The sequence below is a fragment of the Populus euphratica genome, unplaced genomic scaffold, assembly GCF_000495115.2.
Source record: "Populus euphratica unplaced genomic scaffold, PopEup_1.0 scaffold56.1, whole genome shotgun sequence".
NCBI classification, from domain to species: Eukaryota; Viridiplantae; Streptophyta; class Magnoliopsida; order Malpighiales; family Salicaceae; genus Populus; species Populus euphratica.
The window spans coordinates 621,440-647,051 of record NW_011499930.1 but is presented as its reverse complement, the minus strand read 5'-3'; the positions used below and the strand labels follow the sequence as shown (position 1 = coordinate 647,051).

General features: G+C 31.4%; 3 protein-coding genes and 1 non-coding gene across 9 annotated transcripts in view; all 4 read left to right on the top strand.

Annotated features, from left to right (window-relative positions):
• The first annotated feature begins 594 nt into the window (after nucleotides 1–594).
• On the top strand, nucleotides 595–7,380 carry LOC105135980 (probable LRR receptor-like serine/threonine-protein kinase At5g45780). 4 transcript variants are annotated; one of them, XM_011041103.1, is made up of 12 exons: nucleotides 595–1,056; nucleotides 1,187–1,319; nucleotides 1,409–1,480; nucleotides 1,864–2,007; nucleotides 2,122–2,193; nucleotides 2,272–2,331; nucleotides 2,759–2,832; nucleotides 2,919–3,065; nucleotides 3,158–3,496; nucleotides 4,319–4,710; nucleotides 5,331–5,652; nucleotides 5,996–7,380. In XM_011041103.1, the coding sequence occupies exons 1-11, from the start codon at nucleotides 957–959 to the stop codon at nucleotides 5,646–5,648; spliced, it is 1,851 nt and encodes a 616-aa protein (XP_011039405.1). In that variant the 5' UTR covers nucleotides 595–956; the 3' UTR covers nucleotides 5,649–5,652; nucleotides 5,996–7,380. The 4 variants fall into 4 exon arrangements, with proteins under 4 accessions (XP_011039405.1, XP_011039406.1, XP_011039407.1 ...); XM_011041104.1 differs by lacking the exon at nucleotides 5,996–7,380 and adding an exon at nucleotides 5,806–5,975; XM_011041105.1 differs by lacking the exon at nucleotides 5,996–7,380 and having other exon boundaries at nucleotides 2,919–2,978; nucleotides 5,331–5,975.
• A 5,186-nt stretch (nucleotides 7,381–12,566) lies between these two features.
• On the top strand, nucleotides 12,567–15,135 carry LOC105135979 (uncharacterized). 2 transcript variants are annotated; one of them, XM_011041101.1, is made up of 3 exons: nucleotides 12,567–12,698; nucleotides 12,834–14,058; nucleotides 14,841–15,135. In XM_011041101.1, exons 2-3 carry the CDS (start codon nucleotides 13,130–13,132, stop codon nucleotides 15,046–15,048), a joined length of 1,137 nt encoding a protein of 378 aa, XP_011039403.1. In that variant the 5' UTR covers nucleotides 12,567–12,698; nucleotides 12,834–13,129; the 3' UTR covers nucleotides 15,049–15,135. The 2 variants fall into 2 exon arrangements, with proteins under 2 accessions (XP_011039403.1, XP_011039402.1); XM_011041100.1 differs by having other exon boundaries at nucleotides 12,567–14,058.
• Nucleotides 15,136–21,121: 5,986 nt separating this feature from the next.
• TRNAE-CUC (transfer RNA glutamic acid (anticodon CUC)) lies at nucleotides 21,122–21,194 on the top strand. The gene has a single exon. It is a non-coding gene; the product is annotated as a tRNA-Glu (tRNA).
• A 96-nt stretch (nucleotides 21,195–21,290) lies between these two features.
• LOC105135977 (60S ribosomal protein L11) overlaps nucleotides 21,291–25,612 on the top strand; it is a 23,666-nt gene continuing 19,344 nt past the window's right edge. The window contains exons 1-4 of one of the 2 annotated variants that reach the window (XM_011041097.1): nucleotides 21,291–21,401; nucleotides 21,500–21,650; nucleotides 21,742–21,937; nucleotides 22,726–22,924. In XM_011041097.1, the coding sequence (XP_011039399.1) occupies nucleotides 21,399–21,401; nucleotides 21,500–21,650; nucleotides 21,742–21,937; nucleotides 22,726–22,924 (549 nt within the window). In that variant the 5' untranslated portion in view covers nucleotides 21,291–21,398. Of the gene's footprint in view, nucleotides 21,402–21,499; nucleotides 21,651–21,741; nucleotides 21,938–22,725; nucleotides 23,080–25,612 lie in introns of those variants that run through there. The other variant, XM_011041096.1, reaches the window with a different exon arrangement.

Sequence of the window (25,612 nt, the reverse complement as noted above, 5' to 3'; positions counted from 1 at the left end):
TATCTCCACTTTAAAATGTTGCCTAAAATCTTTTTCTTTGCTCATACAAGTTATTATAAGGATGTTTTTAAGATTCATTTATATATATATATATATATATATATAAAATTAGACAAGTGTTTTATTTTTTTGAATTGAATATTTTGATTTACATTTATTTTTTATTTTTTTAATTCTTGTATAGATTTTTGAATTTATATTTTAATTTTTTATATAAAAAATATATTAAAACAACCTGTATACATATTGTTTTTTAAAAAAACTTACAACATGCGACAGAACGTGAGTTAGATAGCTAGCATATATCCTTTGTTACGAAACGATGGCGTTTCAAATTTGCCCCCGACATAATCCCAAGTACATGTATTTTCGCGCCAGAGCGAGGGCTCCTAGGTCACAAACTCAAAAACAAATAATATATATATATATATATAAAGGACAGTTGGTGTAGATTAACCTAAGTCGTAGAAACAATTTAATGGGTGAAGTAAAGGTCTCAACGGCCATGAGTTATTATATATTTATTCTTATTAACAAATAAAAATATCGAAGGACAGTTCATGTAGATTAATCAATTTAATGATTAGCTCTTGTATAAGAGGGAAAGGAGGGAGACAAGGGTAGCGCCCCTGTTTTGTCCGAATCTCGAGGTTGTCCAAACCATATCGGAGCCATTCCTCTCGTCTTTCACGATCTTCCATCACGCCGATAAAAGAAATCACGTTTCTTTTTTGATTGTATTATATATTTAACATTTCCCTTCTTACGTGTAGAAATTAGAAAGATTAAATAAAATATAGAGGGGTAGTAAGCAGCGAGCAGGTAGGCGTTTGACTCCAGGACATGAAGACAACACCCGAATCCAATTAGCCCTTTTATCGGCCCCTTTCCTTTACTCCTGTCAGAAAAAGTAGGGCGAGTGTTGGTTTGGCTTCCTCATCGGGACAGAAAGTAACATGGCGGCCATTTTGTTCCGTGCCGTTTTAGTAATATTTTGGGTGCGTTTAACTCAAGCAACCGATGCTCTTCTTTCTCCAAAAGGTGTTAACTATGAAGGTATGACCTTCGAACTCCATTTTCAATTCAAAATGATCCAGCATTGCACTTCCATGTAAGTTTGTTACTATTAGTTTGTGTTTCATTTCTATCTTTCTTTTTTTTTTACTTTTTGGGTTTCTGAATTCAGTGGCAGCATTGATGGCTGTGAAGAGAGAAATGAGAGATGAGACAGGTGCAATGAATGGTTGGGATTTGAACTCTGTTGATCCTTGCACTTGGAATATGATTAGTTGCTCTATTGAAGGCTTCGTCATCTCCCTGTAAGTGTGGAACCTCTTTTTTTTTTTTTGGTTTAGTAATAAAATTTTCATATTTTTAATATTTTTATTCTGGATATTGTTGTTGCTAGTGAAATGGCTAGTGTGGGATTATCAGGAACTCTTTCTCCCGGCATTGGGAATTTGATTCACCTAAGGACAATGTGAGCTGCTACATCTTTCTTTCTCAGAGTTCTTCACTCGATTGGTACATGGATGTTTCTGCTATTAATTGTTTGTTTCTGGGTATAAGCTAATAATTGGATAGTCTTATGGCTATTAAAAAATTGCTGTTATGACGATTATTATTAACTGGTCTGACTCAATATGTCAGGTAGGAAATCCAAATAGGAAATTTGAAAATCTTTTCTGTTTGTAATAATTTATGAGCCTTGGTATTGTAAAACGATGCTATTGGTTTGAGTTCGTTGATAGTTTATCCAGAATGTTCTTTTTTGTTCCGGTTACTTGACATAAATGCAACCGATTGGAGTCTTGATATTGTATTTTGCATTAGCTTTCTAATGTTCATGATCTGTACTTGCAGGCTATTGCAGAACAATCATTTATCTGGTCCCATTCCAGAAGAGATAGGAAAGCTTTCAGAGCTTCAAACGCTTGACCTCTCAGGTAACCAGTTCGGTGGTGGTATTCCGAGCTCTTTGGGCTTTCTGACCCATCTAAGTTACTTGTGAGTTTTATTTGACCTCAACACATGCAATTTATATTCCTGTTGGTTTCCTGTCATGTTTCTTCTGGTAGTTCTTGTGTGTTATGCAAAAGTTTAACATGCAAACTTTTCCAGGCGACTCAGCAAAAATAATTTATCTGGACAGATTCCAAAGCTGGTGGCCAATCTTACTGGACTTTCATTCTTGTATGTGGTCCGCACTTGTCAGCTATATTTCCTTATATAGTTTATGTAAATCTAACTTTTCTTCCAAATTCTTGGCAGGGATTTATCATTTAATAATCTTAGTGGCCCAACTCCAAAAATATTAGCTAAAGGTTACAGGTGAGATCTTGCTTAGAACTGTATTTATGGAAAAATGTTATTTTGTTGATTCTTAAATGCCTCATTTTTTGCCTGTGAGTTTTTTTAGAAGTTTTGACTGAAAATTGTGCATTTATTGCTCATTTAGAAACCTTAGGTGGTTTTGGGCTAGCATTGATCCAGTATAATGGATCTTTGCAGAGACTAAGATTTATTATCTGATATAGTTGAGCTTGCTAAATGCTTGCAATTGGCAAGTAAATTGTTTGAAATGCTGGTTTCATTTTCTACTGCTGTTTCCTTTTCATCACAGTGTTAGAAACTTCTTGTGGAAGGAAAAACAATTCAATATCTGCTTGCAGTGGTTGGATGGGAGTTGATAACTTTGAGTCTCGATAATTTTTACCTTCTGTTTACAGCCATTTGATATTGTGCATGTTTATTGCAGTATTACAGGGAATAGCTATCTTTGCACTTCCTCACATGCACAAAATTGCATGGGTGTCTTGAAGCCAGTTAACAGTAATGCACTCTAACCAGTTAAATTGTTCTGTTAAAGAGATGGACTATAAAAATGTGACTACAAATTCTTGATGTCCTGCTTGCAGAGACAGTTTCATCTGAGCAAGCCAGCAGTCATCATTGGTGGGTGCTCTCCGTTGCCATAGGTATCAGCTCCACCTTTGTGATTTCTGTAATGCTGCTTGTCTGTTGGGTGCATTGTTATAGATCTCGTCTACTCTTCACATCATACGGTACTTCCAAACTGAGATGCTTTGGTAAATTTCCTAAATGAAAATATATCATGAAAAGCAATGTGATTAATTATGATCATTGCATTTTGCAGTGCAGCAAGATTATGAATTTGATATTGGTCATTTGAAGAGGTTTTCGTTCCGTGAACTACAAATTGCTACAAGCAACTTTAGTCCAAAAAATATCTTAGGGCAAGGTGGATATGGTGTGGTTTACAAAGGATGTCTCCCAAATAAAACCTTCATTGCAGTTAAAAGGCTGAAGGATCCAAATTTTACTGGAGAAGTGCAGTTTCAAACTGAAGTGGAAATGATTGGCTTGGCTCTACATCGAAACCTCTTAAATCTATATGGATTCTGTATGACACCTGATGAGAGGTTGCTTGTTTATCCTTATATGCCAAATGGCAGTGTTGCTGACCGCCTGAGAGGTTCGTCTCATTTTACTTGTTCATCTACTATTAATTCATTTGGGCAAGTAAGATTTATATTATCCTCTGGTTCTAATGGAAATGAAGGTAGTTTCTCATTAAAATTTACAGCTATAAACAGTTGGAGAAAATTTAGCATTTAAGTCCATGCTTCACAAAAGTTCTTTGAAGAAACTGTTTTCTTTCTTTTTTGCAGCTCAAAATGATCTTCTTAACCCTCATCCAATGTATCTCAGATTGTGATCATGACCTCAAATGCTCATGTTTTGGTTCTTCAACTAGAAAATCATGCCAAGTCTTTCTCTAGTTATATTCTTGTTAGATAATAACATAAATCATATCTTGGGACCTCACTTAATAGCTTAAGTTTTTAGGTTGAGATGGTTTTTTGACATGATATCAAAGCCTTGATAACGAAGAGGTCATGAGTTCGAATTTCATCATCCCTATTTATTTAATAAAAAATAAGTATATGGTAATGTGAGCCTAAACAAGTTTCAAGTTTAAAGAACTTTCACTTAAGGGAGTGTGTTAGAAAATATTATAAATTATATCTTGGCCCTTGCTTAATAGCTAAAGCTATTGGGTTGAGATAGTTATTTGACAATTCTAAGCTTTTTTTAATACCATTTCTACAAGATTTTAGTAAATTTTGTGGCTGCATCTTTATATTGAATGTTGAATAGTGTTGGTGATTGGTCAATAAACAAGCTCTCATCCACTGTTGTTGTTCAACCTGTTTTTATATTTCTCTTTGTTACTTCAACCAAAATGAAACCAATAAGAGGTGGAGAATTTGATTCTGTTACTTTTCCTTTGCAGAGACTTGTCGAGAAAAACCATCTTTGGATTGGAACAGACGGATACACATTGCCCTTGGGGCTGCTCGCGGACTTCTATACTTGCATGAACAATGCAATCCAAAGATAATTCACAGGGATGTTAAAGCTGCAAACATTTTGCTTGATGAAGGTTTTGAAGCTGTAGTTGGGGATTTCGGTCTTGCTAAGTTGTTGGATCTTAGAGATTCACATGTCACTACTGCAGTGCGGGGGACTGTAGGACACATTGCACCTGAGTATCTTTCAACCGGGCAATCATCTGAGAAAACTGATGTTTTTGGATTTGGCATACTACTTCTGGAACTCATAACAGGGCAAAAGGCATTAGATGCTGGAAATGGTCAAGTTCAGAAGAGAATGATTCTTGACTGGGTAAGTTATTTCTCTGCATTGTACTCTATCACTGAATGTACAATTTACAAGCATCTCGCTCTTCCATTTGTGTATTGAGGTAACTGGAGCCTGTATTCCAGTTAATCTATGATTGTGGCTGTGATCATAATATCCATATCTCAAATGTTTGATTGCTGTGATAGGTAGGATCAAACTGTAGAAGGTGTCTGAAATTGAAATCAAAGAATGATTGCCAAAAACCTGAATATTCTAAAATCAAATGTGCAAATTGTGTAGAGATATCTAGTCATGCCTCATTCTCTAGGCATTTACTGGAAATTATACTACTCGCTTGTTTTGGGCTGCTTTGCCTTTAATTGCTAGCTTCATGTTAAGGATTGTGTCTTTTATACCCGCATAATAAATTCTCAAGGATGGAGGATTACCTTGGCTATCAACTGATTTAGGTCACTTGTAAAAATTACATGTAACATACATCGTCTAGCTATATGATTAATTTCTGGTGACTGGAAACTATAAATTATTTTCATCTTAACTGCTATTTCAAGATAACCACATTACTGAATTATAATCCACCATATGTTCTCGTAATGTGCTGCATTAAATATAAATTTGTAAATGATGGTTGAATTATACAGGTTAGAACTTTGAACGAGGAGAAGAGGTTGGAAGTGCTAGTGGATAGGGATCTGAAGGGATGTTTTGATGCGTTGGAGCTGGAAAAAGCTGTGGAGCTGGCTCTGAAGTGTACTCAGTCACATCCTAGCCTTCGGCCAAAGATGTCAGAAGTCTTGAAGGTCCTGGAAGGTCTTGTTGGGCAGTCAGCTATGGAAGAATCACAAGGAGCACCAAATATTGGTGAGGTAAGGGCATACAGTTTCTCGAGGCATGATAGAGATGTTCATGAGGAACCTTCTTTCATCATTGAAGCAATGGAGCTTTCAGGACCTCGGTGACCGAGTATAGTTTTCCTTTCCTGACTCAGTGCAAATTATTTTTTTCGTTTAGTATGAATTAGTATTTCCCTTTCTGAATTCAACTGTAAATGAGTTTTGCATTTAGTAGGACGCTATTTTACATATAAAAATATGTTTTATTCTCTGCATTTTGCAGTGGGGATTGGGGTGATCAGAAGGGAACCAAAATGTTCTTAAATTTGGTTTGTGGATATTGAGATTAACCTGGGTCGTTGATAGGCCCCTCAGTTGAAAACAATTAGCAGAACCTGTCACAAACTGAGCACTTCCTTGTAACTGAGATATACGCGCTTCCTTCTACTGAAATGTTTCGTTTTGCATGGTAGGACATGCTCATGTCCAATTCGAAAGTTTAAACACAGGTGGGTTCATCCTCGTACTTGATTCTCTACTGAAGATGTGGAAGTCTTATGTTTATCCTATTATGGAAATACTGCACCTAGTGATTATCATGGACAGAAACTTAAAACACTACACTCCAAATTGTCTTCAGAGCCATTAATTTTCATGAAGAGCACGCCTCCAGCTTACATGCGCATGCATGGCATGGAAATACAACTTCCGATTGCATGGTTAGGCTAGAAATGACAAAATAAAGTGATATCCACTCTGCTGATGATCCTTGCCAAGGACTCACGCCCTCCTTTTAAACCCCACCAGACGACTCGACTAATGACTAGCTGTCAATGCACATGCCATGTCTACAATTTGCTGCTAGGCCAATGGCTTGTCCTCGTAATTGAAGGCTGCTACGTGCACAACCTGGCTGGCACTTATCAGTAGGCCCTACTGTCCTTTGCTTATGGTGAAGGGAATCTAGTCATCTTCGTGCACAAGCAGGGAGGGGTTCAGCTGGGACTTCACATGCTGAAATGAATATGCACTTGTGATGATGCCCTATTGCCCTGGGTCCATATGCCACCAGTCATAGCATTGAAAGGGAATAGACATGGTAATTATATATATAGATTATGACCTCGAACGCCCCTAGTATCACTCAAGTTTTGTCCTGGTTCTGCACTCTTCTTTAATCATGTCGATGGTTAATACCCGCCTCTATCTCCATGGTTTCACCTTCGGACTTTCAAGCAATGATTGGTCCTTCAATCGCGCAGATCCCTGACAACAGAGGGTCCAGAACCTTAAAAAATGTTAGAAGCTAATTTGGTGGTAACTTCCAGAACTCAAGTATACCTCCCCTAGGTGAACATTAACTCAATGATTTATTTATTTAAACAGCAGTAGCAAATGAGAGAGGACTTTTGTTCTTGATTCGTTTCCAGCATCCAGTTCTTTATTAAAATAAAAGAAAGGAACAAAAGAAAGGGTGGCAAATGGCATGCACGTCAAGAATATTTCGATGCTATCCGTGGAAGAAACCTGGGAGGGAGGGAGTGTGATACTGATACCAACTCCTGTAAGCAGGACAGCATCTATGGAAAACGATGTCAAGCTTTTCATCACCTGAGAATCCCTGGCCTCAGTTTTTGGTTCTTGGATTGCTCGAGACAGCAGCTTCCCCGCTTTGCCCCTTCAAAACGTTACGTTTGGATTCACACGCTCAGAAGTCAAAACATAACATTAATTCTTTGCGTGTCTCCTGTTGTTTCCAATCTTTGTCATTTATTTTTGCTAAATTCAAACTACATGAAAGATTATATCATTTACGTTTCAGTGTCCTCTTTTTCCACACCTTTAGCAATTTGAGGCATTTTATTTTATGTAATTTTGTACGTCTAAGATACTTTTTACTATTTTTATGTGAGTAACTGTTGATATAAATATAAAAAATTGTTGATATATATATATATATATAATGAAAGAGGGTCTTGGTCTAGCAGTGGAAGGGGCTTATCTCCTTCCGTTGCTTCTGGGTTCGAGTTTTCATATGCACACTTGTCACCTCTACAGTCGTTGCTCCTGAGTTCGAGTCTTCATATGCACACTTGTCACCTCTACAGTGCTTTCCATGCTTACTGGGTTTGTAGGGTATTTAGTGAGCTGTAAGATTAGTTGTGGTGCGCGTAAGCTGCCCCGAACACCCATGTAAATAAAAAAAAAATCCTACTAATTCATGTTTCAGTATGGTAGAAAATTACAAAAACAGAAAACTAAATTAAATAATAATTATCTTTTTTCATAATATATATTTGTAATTGTAAAAATAATTAGGGATAAAATGGCCTGAATATGTTTTTTTTTTTTAAGTATAATGACTTTCTTTTGCCCCCAAAAGCAAAAAAATCTTTGGGTGAGGGGTTCTTTTGTTTTTTTTTTTTTTTTTTAAGTATAATGACTTTCTTTTGCCCCCAAAAGCAAAAAAAATCTTTGGGTGAGGGGTTCTTTTGTTTTTTTTTTTCTTTTTAAATGAACAATAGAATTATGGTCATGTTTTGGAAAAGGAAAAGGCTTTTCCATCTTTTGTTTTTTTAACATTAAAATGAAGGAATTAACCTTTCAATTTGAAAAAAAAAGGTTATTTTTTAGGATATTTTGGTTTTTTTGATTGATTTGTTGTTATTTTAAGGTTTTACAGAGCAACTTAATCATTTTAAATTTTAAATATTATTTAAAAAAATTTATTGATATGTTTGTTTCACATCTTAGCGTGTCATGGCCTCCACACCATTCAAATGGCGCATGAGGAACAGTGTGATGGCCAAAGTTTTGTTTCTATCACAACATTAAAAGTGACATGTTGTTATCTTTCTGGGGATGTGGCATGTCCATTTGATGTGAAGTGAAGGAGAGCTCACAGTAGAAGATCTGGTTAGGTTGTGGTTGAGGTTATTTTTTTTTCCTCTCTCTTTTCCAGAAAAACACACTTGAATTAAAAAAAACAATTGTATCCTTTGGTTTATAGTCTTATTAATTTTGGTCATCTTTCTTTCAATTACTATTTAATTTATTTGGTTTTTGATACTTTTTGAAGTCTTGATTTTTTCAATTTCATCATTAGGCATTTTATTCAAGTTGATTTTTTTATCCGAGTTGATCCCTCTACTTTTAATTACTCTATTTTTGTGCTTTATACTTTTCTTGATTATGCTTTTTTTTTATTTGTAATTTCTTCCCTTTTGATTTTATTGTATTTTTTTAATTTATTTTTTTTTATCATACTTTTTATTTCTATATTCTTATCCTCTTTTTATTTATCTTTTTTATCAATTTTGTCCTCAACATTCAATTTCATTTGTTTTTTTTTTATCTAGTTCAGGTCTTCATTCTTTCAATAATTTTTTTATCCTTTTTTTAGTTTTTTTTTCAATTTATCCCCTAATTATTTTCTTTCATTTTTTATACCATGTTTGGTTTGTATAATTTGGGTTTTAAATTATTTTATGGTGGAATATTTTACTTTATTATTTTTTTATAGTGTCTTCTAACAGCAATCCTTTATTGAAAATTGATTTTTTTTTCAAATTCATTATTTAACATTTGGTTATTAAGCCTTTAGCTTCATTGTTTTTTGTGCTTTTCTTTTTATTGAGTTATTACGATCACATATCCTAGATAATAGGTTAGTCAAGTTAACCATGGTTGCCTCATGTTTTTTTTCCTAAGTTTTTATTTATGAAATTGATATTTTTTTAACAATCTCATATTTTGGTATTAAATTATTGATCCTCAAGCAATATGATTTTTTTTTTATTTTTTTTTGTTAGGTTATCTCGAATGCAAGTTAACCTAAGTTAGCTTGTATTTTCTTACTCAATAAATTTTTATTTAACTTCGGTCCTTTTTGTTAAGTCTTTTTTTGGTAGTCTATTGTTTTTAATCTCGATCTCAAGTTGCGAGTGGCAGGTCAGTGTAGTTAATCTGGGTTGACTTGGATTTTTTTTCTCATTTCTTTGTGAATTTTTTTTTTAATTTCATCATTTTTTTAAAATCATTTTCCTTATTTTTTTTCTTTTCCTTTTGTTTTGTTATTTTGAGATCGAGTTGGTCAGGATATTGCATTTTCATTCGAAATGTTTTTTTTAATTAACTTGGGTTTTTTTTTGTTAGGCCCTTATTCTGGAAGTCTAATTTTCTTTTTATCCCGATCTCCTGTTGTGTGTGGTGAGTGAGTCAACTTAACCCGGTTTGACTTGGATTTTTTAATTTTTTATAATTTTTTTCTTTTTAATTTTATCATTTTGTATTAAATTATTTTGCCTTGAGCGTTGTTATTTTTTCCCCACTTTTCTTATTGTATGGTTATTCTAAAAGTGGGTTGGTAAAGTTAACTTGGATTAGCTCTTTATTGAACTTTGGTTCTTTCACTAGTCATCTTTTTGAATTTTTTTTCTTGATCTCATATTACAGATTGTTGGTTTGTCAAATTACCCTGAGCTGACTCGAGTTTTTTTTTTATATTATATTTTTTAAAGTTTTTTTTTCATCTTTGACATTAGATTATAGCCCTTGATCTTTACAATTTCCTTTCGTTTTTATTTTTACGGGTTCTTATGGTATCATTTTTCAAGCTATATTTTAGTTAATTTAACTTGGGTTGTGTTAGATTATTGTCACTTGAATATCTATTTTAGTGTTGGAAAAAGTTTGGTCAATCCCATGACAAAATATAGATAACTTATTTAGTTAACTATAAACTAAAAGAGATGGGGTTTTACTATACCTCTCTTTACAAAACTATGTTTATTAGAACAATGTTTTGCCTTTCTTTTTTTCCTTTGTTTCTTTGGGTTTTTTTTTCAATCAATGTTTTTTTTTTCTAATTTCATCTTTCAATATATTTGTTTTTTTTATTGAATTATCACACTTTCATGGTACAGATATTAAGTTTGATGAGTTAACCTGGTTGATATAGGAATTTTTTTAAAATTATTTCTTTTTCAATTTCATCCTTTAATTTTGAGTTGATTAAAAAATAAACTTTATGATTTGTTTTGTTTACTTTCTATCATGTTAGTTCGGTTTCATAACACTGAAATAATACTTAACAGGTTAATCAAAGTTGACTTAAGTTTTGTTTGTTTTTTCAATTTCATCATTCAACATTAGATTAGTTGAAAATTGAATTTCATGATTTCTTTTGATTTGCTTTATATGATAATATCTTGGTCTTATGATCATGGTCACGAGTTTTGGTATATTTAACACTGGTTAAATCATGTTATTTTTTATTTTATTTTTAAGATATTATCCCGTTCTCATAACTTATATCACAGGTCATTCAACATTGAATTTTCTTTTCATTAGATTATTCTCGTCTTATGACCCATGTTTCAAGTTTGTCTGATTAACCCAATTGACTTAGCTATTTTTTTTAATTGACTTTTTTGTTTTACCAATTTCATCATTTAATAATGTATTTGATTGAGAATTAGATTTTATGATTTATTTTAATTTTTTTTATTAGGTTATCTCGGCTTTATGACTTAAGAAAAGTGCTTAACGAGTTAATCTAGGTTGACTTGGCTCATTTTTTGTGTTATTTTTTGATTAAAATTTTTATAAATTTTATCATTCAATGTTAGGTCTGACATGAATGATTAAGAATTAAGCTTTATAATTTGATTTGATTTGCTTTGCTTTGCTTTTTATAAGGTTATCTTAATTTCATGACCAAAGTTGTGGATTCGACAAGTTAACACATGTTAAATCATGTTATTATTTTTTTATATAAGATTATTTCAGTCTGATAACCTGGGTTTTAAGTTTGATAGATTAACTTAAGTTGTTTTCTATATTCTTTTTTTAATTGATTTATTTTTAAATTTCATCATTTAATATTGGATTAATTGAGGATTGAAATTTCTAATTTATTTCAATTTGATTTTCATGAGGTTATTTTGATCTTATGACTAAGGTTGTATTTTTGATATATTAACTTAGCTTTTCTTTTTAGGTCATTTCTTAATATATATATATATATATTAAAAATTAGGCTTCGTAATTTATTTTAATTTATTTTCTATGAAATTATCATGATCTTATCATTCAAGTTGTAGATTTAACATGTTACTTGGGTTGATTCAAATCAATTCAATATATTGTTATGTTAATATTAAAAAAAATATTATTTTGAAAAAAAAATCAAACTATATTTTAACAAGTTTTTTGAGTTATTTTTCGAGCCTCAAAGTTAATCAGGATACATTAGATCAATACTCATATGATTTAAATTTCTTTCCACTAAAAAAAACTATAAACAATTTTTAAATAATTTTTTATGTTAAAAATAAAATTGATCATAGGGTGTAGTAATAATCTAGTTTAAAACTATGTAAGTATTGAACAAAAGTCCAACTAAGAAATATATATATATATAAAGGAAAACAAACTCAAATAAAGATTTCATTAAAAATAGATTGGATAAAGATTTATCAATCTCCAAATGATGAAAAGCTGATATAGTTTTGCAATTAAGATAAAATAATAAATGCTTTCTTTTTAAATTAATCCATAAGATAGCGGGAACTTGTTTAGTATTATGATAATTATTAATTTTTAAAGTGTTTTTTTATTACAAATGTATTGAAATAATTTTTTTATTTTTAAAATTTATTTTTGATATCAATATATTAAAAAAATATAAAAACATAAAAAAATTATTTTTTTTTAAAAATATTTTAAAAATAAAAAAATAAATGGACTCATAATCAAATCATAGAATTTCCTTGTCATGCAATTTAAATCCATAATAAAGTCTCAAAATAGCGAAAAATTTATTAAAAATTATATAATTATTTTCTTTTATATAAATAAAAAGATAAATTAAAAACAATAAAATACTCTAGAAAAAACTCATTTAATTACTTTAATAAAATTGAATGAACCAAAAATTGTAAAAAAAATCAGCTAACATACAAGGGATTAAAAATCAGCTTAACACACACACACACACACACACAGAAGATCTCATCCCTCGTTGAGTAATTACCACTTTATCATTATACTTTTACATTACATCACGTCTTCCATGCACTTTCCTTTTCCCATCAAAACTCTTTACCTCCCACAACAAATACACTCCCACTCCTACAGACACACAATCTGCTGTCTATACGGACAGCATTAGGCGTAAGTTGAATTTGTGAGACAACATTGTTGTTATAAAGATAGATACATAGATAGATCTCTCCTTTGTAGTATTTTAATTATATAGTTGAACTTGGAAAGTAAACGTTTTTTTTTTTGGTTGACACATGACGGCAGGTTTTATTAGGGTTGAAGTTGTTGAATGGAGTAGGTAACTATCCGGGGCTTCAGTTTTCTTTACAAAGTTATCATCTTGCAGTTATATTTAGCTTGTTCAGTTCTTTGGTTGTTTTTATTTTTTTTCCTGAAGATCTGTTGGTTTCTTTGGAGGTTTTGGTTTTCTTTTGTTCATCATCTGCTACCTATAGAGATGATGTTGTATTTGTGTTGATGCCTGATTTTGTCTATTTATAATAGCTGGTTTTTTTCGTTGGAATTCTCTGGGAGAGGTGGAGATTGTTTTGTTGTGAGTAATGGATCAAGAAACACATGGAAACAAAGGATTTACTAGGAATTTGGGCCAAGTTTATCAGGGAAGGATAGAGAATGTCGGTGATTTGAGGGGAAATATGAGCAATTCGGATAGTTGGGTTGGGTCAGAGGCTATAACTGCTGTAAATGTAGGAGAGAAAGTATCTACTGTGGTGGAAACTGAGGTTTTGAATGCGAATATCGAGGGATTGGGATTAATTGAGAGAGTGGCCAATCAGGGAGCTAGTGATGGGACAGGAATTGGGGAGTTATCGGATGAAGGAACCTTGTCAAATTCAGGTAATAGGGTTAATGAAACTGTAGTTGAGACTGTGATTGGGATGAATTCAGGGGTGACTTCAAGTGTTAATGGAGAAAATAAGGATTTGGGATCACAAAATGAGGTGTTGGGGCTCACAAGTGGGGTAATAAATCAGGAAATACGTCATGTGCTACGAGATGGTGAGGTATTGAATCGAGATGGGCAAGGAAGCAGTCGGTATTCGAGTAGCCCAGTTAGCGAGCTTGTGCTAGAGACTGTGATTGTGATAGATTCTGAAGAGAATGTGGGTATTAATGGAGGAAACCAAAGATTGGAAGCCAAGGAAAATGAGCTGAGGGCCAGTAAGGAAACAGTGGATGAGTCCGAGGTAGAGGTGCACCTAGGAGGGAAGTCGTCATGCGTGGTTGATATGAAGTGTGGTGATGGTGATGGAACTGGAGGAGGCGGCTTTAAGGATAACTGCGATGGAGAAAAAGTTTGTAGGATTTGTCACTTGACTTCTGAGGGGTTACTTGAAGCTACTGTCACAACTATTACTACCACAGCCACCTCCATGGATCTAATTCAGCTTGGTTGTGGATGTAAAGATGATCTTGGCTTTGCACATGTGAATTGTGCCGAAGCTTGGTTTAAACTTAAAGGAAATAGGTATATGTTCTTTTGCTTGGAAGTCAGTTTTTCTACGACTTTTCTGCTTACATGCATACATGTACATCGAGCTCAGCATGCTCCTTCATTGCGATCAAGTTTTTTTCCTGAGATTGTGTGCAACTGGAAAATAATCTAACTTTGTTAATTGTAGATCCTCGATCTTTTCTCATTCTTCTATTATTATTATTATTATTATTATTTGCACCCTGGTTGTTTTTCAACAAACAATTCTTTTTTCAAGATTAGCTTGCAAGAAAGTCGTGTAGAACATATTAGTAATATTCAAGTATCATGAATTGGGGAGGACCCATTTTAATCCTATTCGAGTCAGTCTAATGTTGGTGTGGCATTATTGATACCCATCTCATGGACGCTTGGTGTCAGTGTCATGAGTCCCGGAGGGGGAATCCTTGTCTTCTTTGAAGTAGTCTCATGTTGGTGTAGCATTATTAGTTTTCTTTGGTATACTATTGAGAACATCTTAATTTTCTAACTCTATCAAAACATTTCTCTATCCTAGACCACCAGCCTTCTATTTTCCTCAATTTCTGTTTCTGCTAAATCACGCTTGCTGTTTCCTTTTCCATTATTTCCCTATACTTCTCTCTCGGAGTCTCTCATTATAAGACACTTAAGTTTGAAATTTCTAGGATCATTTGTAGCAGATCTTGGTTTATGAACTAATCGTAGAATTTAAAGTTGCCAATTTGGGAATTGCCTTGAATCAACTTGCCGGGAATTCATCACTCACAGATGTCTTTCTTGTTTTCTTTATGCAGAATCTGTGAAATATGTGGAGTGACAGCAGTGAATATTACAGGTATTGGGGATGACCGGTTTCTGGAGAGGAGGTTTATTAGTAGCGGTGGTCATTCATCTGAGAGAAATGGAGGATGTTTGCGGGGTCAAACCTTCTGTAACTTCCTAATGGCATGCCTGGTAATAGCTTTTGTGCTCCCATGGTTTCTTAGGGTGGATATGCTGTAGAATTTCTTCCATGGCCATTCTTAGGCCCACTCCTATAAGTTGCACCTTGTGGATGATAATGCGATTCCTTAACCATTCTTGTGGAGACTACATAGGTCTTCAAGTTTGGTCTGAACATTCCAGGCTTCGGATTTCCCCAGTACCTTGACAACAAAGTTCTATATCGTGGAGGTTGTTCCTGCTTTGTTCACATTTGTACAGTTTACCATACAAGACTTGAGTCAGATGGGTGACATTGCTAGATTTTATTTTATTTTATTTTTTTCTGTTTTTTTATTTTTTAGTTTTTATTTTTTAATTCTGTCGTTTTCTTTCTATCCTTCTCGCCTTAAAGCTATTTTACACAAACATATGGTTATTAGTTAGGTCTCTGCATACACAGATGTTGCATTCATATACAAATTTGTTTATTAATGAAAAATCAGTTTGCTTGTTCCTTCTTAGAACCTCTGCCTTGAACATTGCTTGACAACATGAAGTTTTGATCATTAGCTTGGTAGGTTGTCGCTTTATGTCTCTAGTCTACTTTTGTGCCAAGCCACAGCGATTCCTTAAATTTTAACCAGGAGCTTCGGTCTGGCAGGTCTTTTGCATGGTTGTGGAAACTCTTGATCCTTCGAATTTGCATGGATAGATGGGGATACTTATACCAAGTACTCCAGTCATTGGGGTAAACTCTGGAGATTTTTCCAGACATATACTGTTCAAAAGCTTCGAAAATGGCCTCTAATATTGCCATTGCATCTCCTGCAAGCTTCCATTCTCCGATGATCACTTCAAACAGAGCTCCAGCAGGGAGCTTGTACTGGAATTCAACTAGTTTTCAATTCTCTGTTGAAGCGCCAGCAATCCCTCTTTACCAGCATGGCGTGGACCTGTCACAAAATGAACTATCTGGCCTGCATCTGCATTTATCAGGAGTTAATCAAAAGGTAATTAGTATATAATAAAAGAAATAATTATGAATCAGCCCACTTATTTATAAAGCCTGCAAGAATCCGAAACGCATATATGAAACCTGCACCAGTAAAAGAAAAAAATAAAATAAAAAAGCCCATCAAACACACCATATTGACCCAGGCAGCCATCTGCAGCGCTAACTGAAACAACAACACATGAGACAAGATTCTTGCCCAGACCTCAAGAATAATTTCCAGGCTCTCATTAGTCATACAATGAACATAACAAATAGAACAACACTTCTGACACGGCGCTGCACAGCCAGCTATGTCAACATTTTATTAAATTTTTAAAAAATATCTAGTCTATAAGGAATTTTTTGACATTATAATTAAATTAAATACTTCTTACATGGTTCAACTTTTAAATTAAATTATATAAAAATTAATTTGATATAATTCAATTAACTTAATAGATTTAAAAGTTATTCAGATGATCAGAATAAAAAAGAAAAGATATTTTGATTTTAAAAAATTTTAAAAATAATATTTTTTTAATATTAAAATAACGACATATTAAATTAATCCAAACTTCTATCAAACCTATATCAAGATCATGAATTTTATTGTGTTTAATAATTTTTTTTAATAATTTTTTATTTAATAATATAATAACAAAAATAAACACTTACAAAATTAAGTATCAATAAAAAGTTGAGAAAACTTCAATAACCTTATAAAAACAAACCAAAATAAATTATAAATATCAATTCAAAATTAATCAAATATTGAATAATAAAATTGATAAAAAAAACGATTCAAAGAAAAAAATTGATAGATAAAATTAAAGAAACAAAGAAAACTATTTGTTATTGCCATTAAACTTAACCTAATAGGTCAACTTTAAAACCTTTTGACCTTATTCATTGCCTAACTTAAGTTCAAAATTAACTTGCATGAAAGTTAACTGTAGGTGATTTTGTTGACTTGATAGGTTTAAAGGAAATCTGAATAATTGGTAAAAACATGGTTTGATTTAAAAAAATTCAAAATGATTTTTTTTTAAATATTGAAATGGCATATTGTGTTAACTTGGGCTTCGTGGCATACCTACAAAACGTACAACCTTGATCAGAGACTCCATCAGACTTAAAAAATTTTGTTTTAAAAATAATTTTTTATATAATGATATGTTAACAAAGATAAACACTTATAAAAATCAAATAATAGTCAAATATCAAGATGTTTATTTAAGATCGCAATAACTTCATTTAAAATAAACAAAAAAAAATAAAGAATTTAGAGGGTAGAATTTTTTTTTATAAAAAGGAAATTATGCCGAGCATCTCGAGGTTTGGTTTTTTCTCATTTTGCAATCAATTTTTTTAATATTACATTTTTCATCTTAGATCAAAGCTAATTTTCAAAATAAACAAAATGATAATGATGCCCCCGTATATTGTTAGCAGAATTGATGGCTTGATATATCTTACCTTATTTAGTAGGTTTATGTGTAGGTTTTACTCTTATATGATATAATATTATTTTATGACTGATTTTCAACCTTATAAAGGCCTATAATTCAATATATAAAGAAGATAATTCTTATAAGGAGGGGTATTTAGTCCAAAAACCTTATTGACATAGTATCAAAGCCCTAAATTTTCTTCATATTATTTTTTTGGCTTGACTGAATTTTTTTGGTTTCTTATTTTTTATTTGTTAGTTTTTTTATAGGTAGTATTAAGAAGCAAGTCTTTAGTATTCTTCTAAGTATTGGCAGAAGTTGTTATCTAGTTTAGAGGTTTAGTTTTTAAATATAGAGTTCTTAGCCAGATATTGGTTTCCAAGTGGTATGGTGATTTTTTTCTATTCTATTAGTTTTTTTTTTAGTATATCAAAAGAAAATTTTATTGTACACCTTACTGGTAAAAATTATACCTATCAGGAATTTCATTTTCAGATGTTCATGAAAAAAGAGTTATGATGTCATTTGGATGGATTTTTTATAGTTCCTATTGATATTAAGGAACTTAGTTCATGGGAAGGCAACAAAATTATTTTGTGACTTTTTAGCTTTATTACACCTCATATGATTAATAATATTTATGGGTTCACCACTATAAAAGGATATGATATTACCTTTAGTGAATTTATTATCAAGATAATTTTGTCTAAAAATTTCAATTAGAATTAGACATAAGAAACTATCATAAAGGAAACCTTTTTATTGAGAAATTTTATTTTAGCTTTATTAATTTATGAAATGATTATTATGGATTGGTGAATTCTCAGGCTCTGAAAGAAGCTTTAGCAATAATTTAAGTGGTTCTTTATAAGAGTCAACATGATCAATTCTTAATAAAACTATGATCTAAATTTAAAAGTCATTAGCTAAGCTAACCAATCGTTCATCTATCCTATGTTTTTAGGTTTGCTTGGGTGAAATCTTGCCTCATAGTTTGGCCTTACTTAAGATATTAGTGGTTCTAAGTGATTAATATGGCCTACACTATTCAAAACAAATGACATCTAGATTGTCGTCATGGTGTTTTAGTTGCAAGAAAATAAGAGCATATTACAAAATAGTATGGTAGGAAACTTTGTAGTTATTGTAAGAAAAGATTTCATATTATCAACGATTTTCATATTCATCCTTTTAATCTATTCATTTCTATTATTCATGTTGGTTTTCAATCCATTCTTGTGCCTACATCTTTTGTATAACTTGTTGTTATGGGTTCTTCTTCCAATATTACTCATAAGAAGGTTCAATATATGATTGTTTCTTTCATTTCTACTTTTGGCTTGGTCTCTAGAGTAAGAAACATTTTCTTATTTCTTATTGATTAACTGATTTAGTAGCTTCTAATTATATGACTAATAGTTTGATTAATTTATATGATGTCATAAATATAATGGTAAGTAATATATTCTGATCATTGATGGTAGTGCTCTTCATATTACAATAGTTGGTAGTTAGTGTTTTTCTTTACTAATATTTATGAATATCCTAATTTAATTTTCAATATCATTTTGGCTAGGTAATTAGTTGAAAAGATTATTCTTTTTATTTTGATAATTTTAGTTATTATGTATAGGATAAATATTGAAACAGGAGATAGCGAGGGGGTTTAAAGTGAGATTTATTTTTCTTCTTTAGTCTTTTCCTTTCCTTATTCAATGTTTTTTTTTTTACTATTGCTAATAAGAATAGCCAATTTTGACCTAAAAAACTAGGTTATGCTAACTTTGTAATTCTGACACAACTTATAAAACGTGGTTATTTGAATAATGCTAATGTGTTTTCTTCGTTCTCATTTGATTTTGCTTTTTATAAACTTGGTAAAAGAAAATCTTTACCTTTTTATCTACAAGGAAATCGTGCTTCTTCATATTTTGAAATTATTCTTTCTGATGCTTAGGGTGTAAGTCATGTTCTTTCTCATGCTCAAGATATTTTATAACATTTATTGATAATTATAGTCATTTTACATAGGTTTATTTTCTTTGTTTTAAAACTGATATGTTCTTAACTATTGTTGCTTATATAGAAACTTTTTTTTATATATGTATTAAAATCTTATAATTAGATTCTGAGAGAGAATACATTTCTTATTCTTTTTAATTTTTTTCTCTAACAAAAGAGCATTTTCTCTCGATGTTCATGTCCTTACACTCCTTAATAGAATGATGTTGTTGAGCGTAAGATTTGTTATTTTTTAGATATTGTTCACACATTGATACTTGTATCTTATGTTCTTTATATATTTTAGGTAGATGTTTTATCTATAAATGTATATTTGTTTAATTGTTTACCTTCTCCTACATTGTATTTTGACTCTTTATATTCTTGTTTGTTTGGTATTCCTCCTAATTATAATCTCATACATGTTTTTTTAGTGTTTTTTTGTTCATTTACCTCTCATTGAACATTACAAACTTGTTGTTCGATCTATTCAATATGCTTTTCTTAATCATAGTAACTCGCATAAAAGATTTGTTTATTATGATAGAAATGCTATCGAGCTTTGTATTTTTCATAATGTGATTTTCTTAAATGAATATTTCTTTAAGTCTAACCCTAATTATGTCTTCCTTTGTTTCATTTTCTTTTTTTGATTATATGATTAATACCTTTTCCCTATACACTGCGTTCCATAAAAAGTTATTTATTTTTACTAATTTTTTTTGTATGTTTTAAATTGTTTAGATGTATTGATCTCAAAAATAACTTTTAAAAAATAAAAAATATATTATTTTGATGCATTTTGGTACGAAAAATATTTTAAAAAGCAATCGCAACTACACTCTCAAACAGGCAATTAAAACAAGTATTGTGTATCAACAACATCACTTATTATCTCTTCCTTCTTCTAAAATGTAGCCTAATCCTGTCGTGCATATGCCTTAGTGATATACTAGATTTTTCTGACCGCTGAATTGGTATAGTAATCTTCTTCCACTTTCTTAACTACTTTTGATAATACTTATTTACCTAAAGTCTTATTCTACTAAAGAGTGTGGACATAAAGCCATACAGAATAAACTTTGGGCTCTTCATGACAATTATACTTCAAACATCATCATTTGTCATGTTAGAGTTGATCTTATTATGTATAAATAAGTATACATCATCAAGCTACATGTTGATGGCTTTATTAAACGATATAAATTTTGTTTAGTAATACTTATGAGCTCTCTCTCTCTCTCTCTCTATATATATATATATATATATATATATATATATATATATATATATATATGAAAGAAATCCGATAAACTATAACCACAAATCACATTCTCTCTCCTCATGTTCATCTTCTTCTCCCTCTTTTCTTTTCCAATTTCTCTTTGAAAAACAAAATAAAATAGGAAAACCTAAACACAAATAGATCTTTAAGAAAAAAATCAAAGAAAAATTCACCTTTCTTGTCACTTTCTCTTCTTTTTTGCACTTTTTTTTTTTGTTGGCATGATTTCTTCAAAGAAATCAACAAAAGGTGTGTTTGTAGGAAATTAAATGATTTTTTTAAAATATTTTAACGGACAGCATGCACATATATATATATGTCCATGAAAGTATAATTCACTGCACTTTCACCTTCTAATTTTTTATGTAGGGGCCACGTATATTAAGTCATATTGGTTATTGTGAGAAGGTATTCGAGTAATCCGTTGTAGTCTAGTTGGTTAGGATACTCGGCTCTCACCCGAGAGACCCGGGTTCAAGTCCCGGCAACGGAATTTTGTTTTTCCTATTTTGTCCCAAGGAAGGGTAATGTGGTCACTTGAGTGAGCACCCTACACCAGGCAGGCAAGCAGATCATAGCACAAAACCCTAGTGGGTGTCCCTCACTTATATTTAATCTTCCTGTAGAAACAAGTTCCACAGCCTTTCCTCCTCCTCCTCTGCCTCCATCGAACCAGCCAAGCTCACACACCATCACAATGGTATTGTTATTATAGTTCTTTACTCTATCAAATCTCTTTCTACAGATGTTGTTAATTAATCTCTCTAACTATTTCTTTTTTCTAAAAAAAAAAAGCAGGCTTCAGAGAAGAAGCTATCAAACCCAATGAGAGAAATCAAGGTCCAGAAGCTGGTCCTCAACATCTCCGTCGGTGAAAGCGGAGACAGGCTCACTCGTGCCGCCAAGGTGCTCGAACAACTCAGTGGCCAAACCCCGGTGTTCTCGAAAGGTGCGTGCCATTCTGTTACTTTTTCTTTTCTTTTCTTAAAGTGCTTTTGTCTTAGTTGTTGGCTTGTTTTTTACTGTTTTTTAACGAGCAGCTAGGTATACTGTGAGATCTTTTGGGATTAGGCGTAATGAGAAGATAGCTTGCTATGTGACTGTGAGGGGAGACAAGGCTATGCAGTTGCTTGAGAGTGGGTTGAAGGTGAAGGAGTATGAGCTTTTGAGGAGGAACTTCAGTGACACTGGGTGCTTTGGTTTCGGCATCCAGGAGCACATTGATCTTGGAATCAAGTGAGTCTTTTCCCCTTATGGTTACTTGTTGTAAAGATTTGCATAATGGATGTCCTTTATCTCTCCCTTATTTTTAGTTATATCAGTATTACTTGTAACCCATTTGCGTATGAGGATTGAACATTATGCCAATTTTGAAGGTTTAGGCTAGAATACCTGCGGTTTAGATGGTGCCTCTAGTTTGCGGAAGTGGGTTTTATTTAATGTTGCAACCATGGCGCATGAAACATGGTTAGCTTTGTTTGTGTATTAACTTTTTAAAATGTGGACGTAGTTCTAGGTTAGGTTTCTGATTTTTTTTTTTTTAATGTAACTCGTATTTAAATATGATTTGGCAATTCTAGACTTAAATGGATTTTCAAGAGGTCTTCTATTGTGCATATACACTGAAGGAAAAATTGTGCTTATCCTGATGCTTGGGTCATCATTTGGAATTTTTTGATGTTGGAACGAAGATAGAGGATGTTGTAGATGGAATATTGACCTTGAAGATAACATTCATTTAAGTTGCAGCAGAACTCAAGGCTCAAGCTATGCCAAATTGTTAGTGCTAGTTTGTTTTTGATTTATATTTTTCCTGTCCATGGAGGCATCCATGAAGGATAATTTGGTGATACCTAACTACCTGTCCTGCAACACAGTTATGCCCGGTTCCTTTTATCTAGCAATGGTATGAACCTTTTGATTCTACTAGGTGGTCAAGTTAGCCGGACAGGGTTTTTTTTCAATAACTTGACCTGGTACTGTATTGTGTATGCTCAGCATTATGGTTTATCATCCCTTCTCAGGTATGACCCTTCCACTGGTATTTACGGCATGGACTTCTATGTTGTTTTGGAACGTCCTGGGTACCGTGTTGGTCGTCGTCGCAGGTGCAAGTCACGTGTTGGCATTCATCAGAGAGTTACAAAGGATGACGCGATGAAATGGTTCCAGGTCAAATATGAAGGAGTCATCCTTAACAAATCCCAAAATATTGGATCTTAGATCATTTCCTGACTTCTTCAAGTTTAAATTTTGGCAATTCGGCGACCCTTGGCAGGGATTTATGTACTGGAGTTGTAATCTGAAGCTCAATGTTTTTTTGTGTTCTTGTTTCACTGCTTGTGCTTTTATCAATATTATGCTGTTTGATTATGCTGGAATGATGCATCCAGTATTCCGGATCGAAAGCATAGAGAGTGATCAAAAGCAGTGGATGGTTATTTTTTAAAGTATTTTTATTTAAAAAAACATAAAAATAATATATATTTTTTTTTAAAATTAATTTTGATAATAATCAATCAAAATAATTTAAAAACATAATTTTGATAGTAATCAATCAAAATAATTTAAAAACATAAAAAAATATTATTTTAAAGTAAAAAAAAAAATATAAAAAGTTCATATTTTTTTAAAATTCTCTTGAACTAAAAAATAGGAGAATCAAAAATGAAAAAGTGGGTAAATTAGATGTAATCTTATAATTTTATAAGAAAAGTTCAATTTACTTACTCTCCTTATCTAATAAATGACTATCTAATAAATGATGGTAGAAATATAATTTTATTTCTAATAAAATTTTAATTATTTTATTTTTTATTTATTTTTTAGAGTCTTTAAATTTTGACAAAGAAAGAGTTGTCATACTAACTTTAATATAAAAAATAATTGATTTTGATTTTAATAAATTTTATTTTAATCTATTTTTTATAAGAGTAGTTAGAAAGTCATCAAATTCTAGTGTATAGAAAGAATTGTTATTAACTTCAATTTCACATAGAAAAATAATCAATTTTGATATGAAAGAAAGTTTCACATAGGTATTATTTTTCCTCCATACTTGAGTAGGTGGAATTTCCTGCAATAAGATTTTTCAGGATCAAGTTGATTTTTCAGGATGAAGTTGATTTTGGGTTTTTTAGTTGTTGGGTTGTCTAGATAGATCATGAATAGGTTTATTAAAGTGTTTTTTTTATATGTTCAGGATGAAGTTGATTTTGGGTTTTTTAGTTGTTCTTTGGGTTGTCTAGATCATGAATAGGTTTATTAAAGTGTTTTTTTTATATGTTTAGGTAAAAAAATAAAAATGAAATAGTTGAAAAACAAGTTTTTGAGCAAAAAAATTGAAGCCCTGGTTTTTCAGGGACCTTTGGGTAGCTGGATTTTGTAAATAGTAAACATGTCATCCATTTATTTTAAAATAATAATAATAATAATAACAGAGATAAATGATATATTGTTTGTCCTTTGAATAAATAAATAAAATATAAAACTAGTCTAGTTATACTGAGTGGGCTGAAAAGCCCACGTGCTTGGATTCTTATTTTAGAATGTCGAAGCATGCTAGGGCAGCAAGTCCAAGTGTCTAGGCCACAAGGCTAATGTGTCTAGGCTCTTTTTTAGTTTTTTTAATTAAAATTGTGTTATTTTGTATTTAGGTAAAAAAATAAATTTAATAAAAAATAATTAAGCCTAGTTGATCTCATAACACGGTCATAAGTTTAATGAGCTAATCCAAAATGTAATGTAAATATCGGTATAATATTTTGTTGTTTGAATATATTTTTTTAGAACATGTTAGGTTGAATTTTCTTAACCATTTGGTTTATTTGATTTTTTCTCTGTAATTAATTAGCTCAAATTTGATCTTTTACATGATTATTATAGTCTCATGATTTGGATCACGAATATAGCAAGTTGACATTACATGACTCAGGTTATTTCGGTTTATCACCATTTTAATATTTTTTTATTAAAAAATTCATTTTGTAGATTTTTTGTTCCTTTAATTTGTTTTCTTTCAGTTTCATCCTTTGATTTTTTTAAATAAAAAATTTTATCTTGTAATTAGGTAAAAAAATAAATTATAAAAAATAAATAGTTAAACCCATTAGATTTCATGACCTAAATCATAAGTTTGACAAATTAAGTCATGAAATTTAGGTTGATCCAATATATTTCTATCTTAATTTTTTTTTAAAAGATGCGATAGTAAAATCTTTTTAAGCATTTAGTTTACTTAGAATTGGTTTTCATGATGTGTTTCATTTTGGTTTATATAGAATTAACTGGTTTTTGTTTGTTTTCTATAGAGAATTTTTTTTATCATCTTGATTTTTTTAAAATTTAGATCACATTATTATCGATCATTTAGTTTTCAGGTTTAATAACACAATAAAAAACAATTTCTACAATGTTAACATTTTTTTTTATGTTTTTTTTAATAATCTAAATCATAACAAATCACAAACCAATATTCCAAAGCTACTACCAAAGAAACTAAACTCTTAACCAAATTTGGTACTTTGGCTTTAGGTTTTGCTCCATATTTTTAGAGTATATTTGTTTAGTACTTAAAAATACATTTTTATCAAGGTTTTATATCATCACTTTGCACTTGAAGTATCAATAACTCCTTAACTAAAACATGTTTTATAATAACATATCTAATAATATAAGATATCTTTAATTTATGGTAAATGTTCATTTTAAATGTAGGATTATCAAATAAATAAAAGAATTGATTGATAAATTTAAGAACTGAAATTGAAAGGACAAAGAGATGGCCAAACTTAGAAAAGAGATGCCGATACAGTCCAAACTGGAACACTGTTCGGTAATTAGGTCATATATGAAGTTGTAGATCTTAAATTTAAGTCTATTTTATATGGATGGAAAGGTAAGACATAGGCC

Bases quoted from the DNA above. Each gene is read 5' to 3' on its own strand.
- LOC105135980 (XM_011041103.1), top strand. From the start codon at position 957: ATGGCGGCCATTTTGTTCCGTGCCGTTTTAGTAATATTTTGGGTGCGT. The intron at 2,833-2,918 runs GTAATGCACTCT...TCCTGCTTGCAG, and splicing joins TGTCTTGAAGCCAGTTAACA to AGACAGTTTCATCTGAGCAA. The intron at 3,066-3,157 runs GTACTTCCAAAC...TGCATTTTGCAG, and splicing joins TCTACTCTTCACATCATACG to TGCAGCAAGATTATGAATTT.
- LOC105135979 (XM_011041101.1), top strand. From the start codon at position 13,130: ATGGATCAAGAAACACATGGAAACAAAGGATTTACTAGGAATTTGGGC. The intron at 14,059-14,840 runs GTATATGTTCTT...TTCTTTATGCAG, and splicing joins TTTAAACTTAAAGGAAATAG to AATCTGTGAAATATGTGGAG.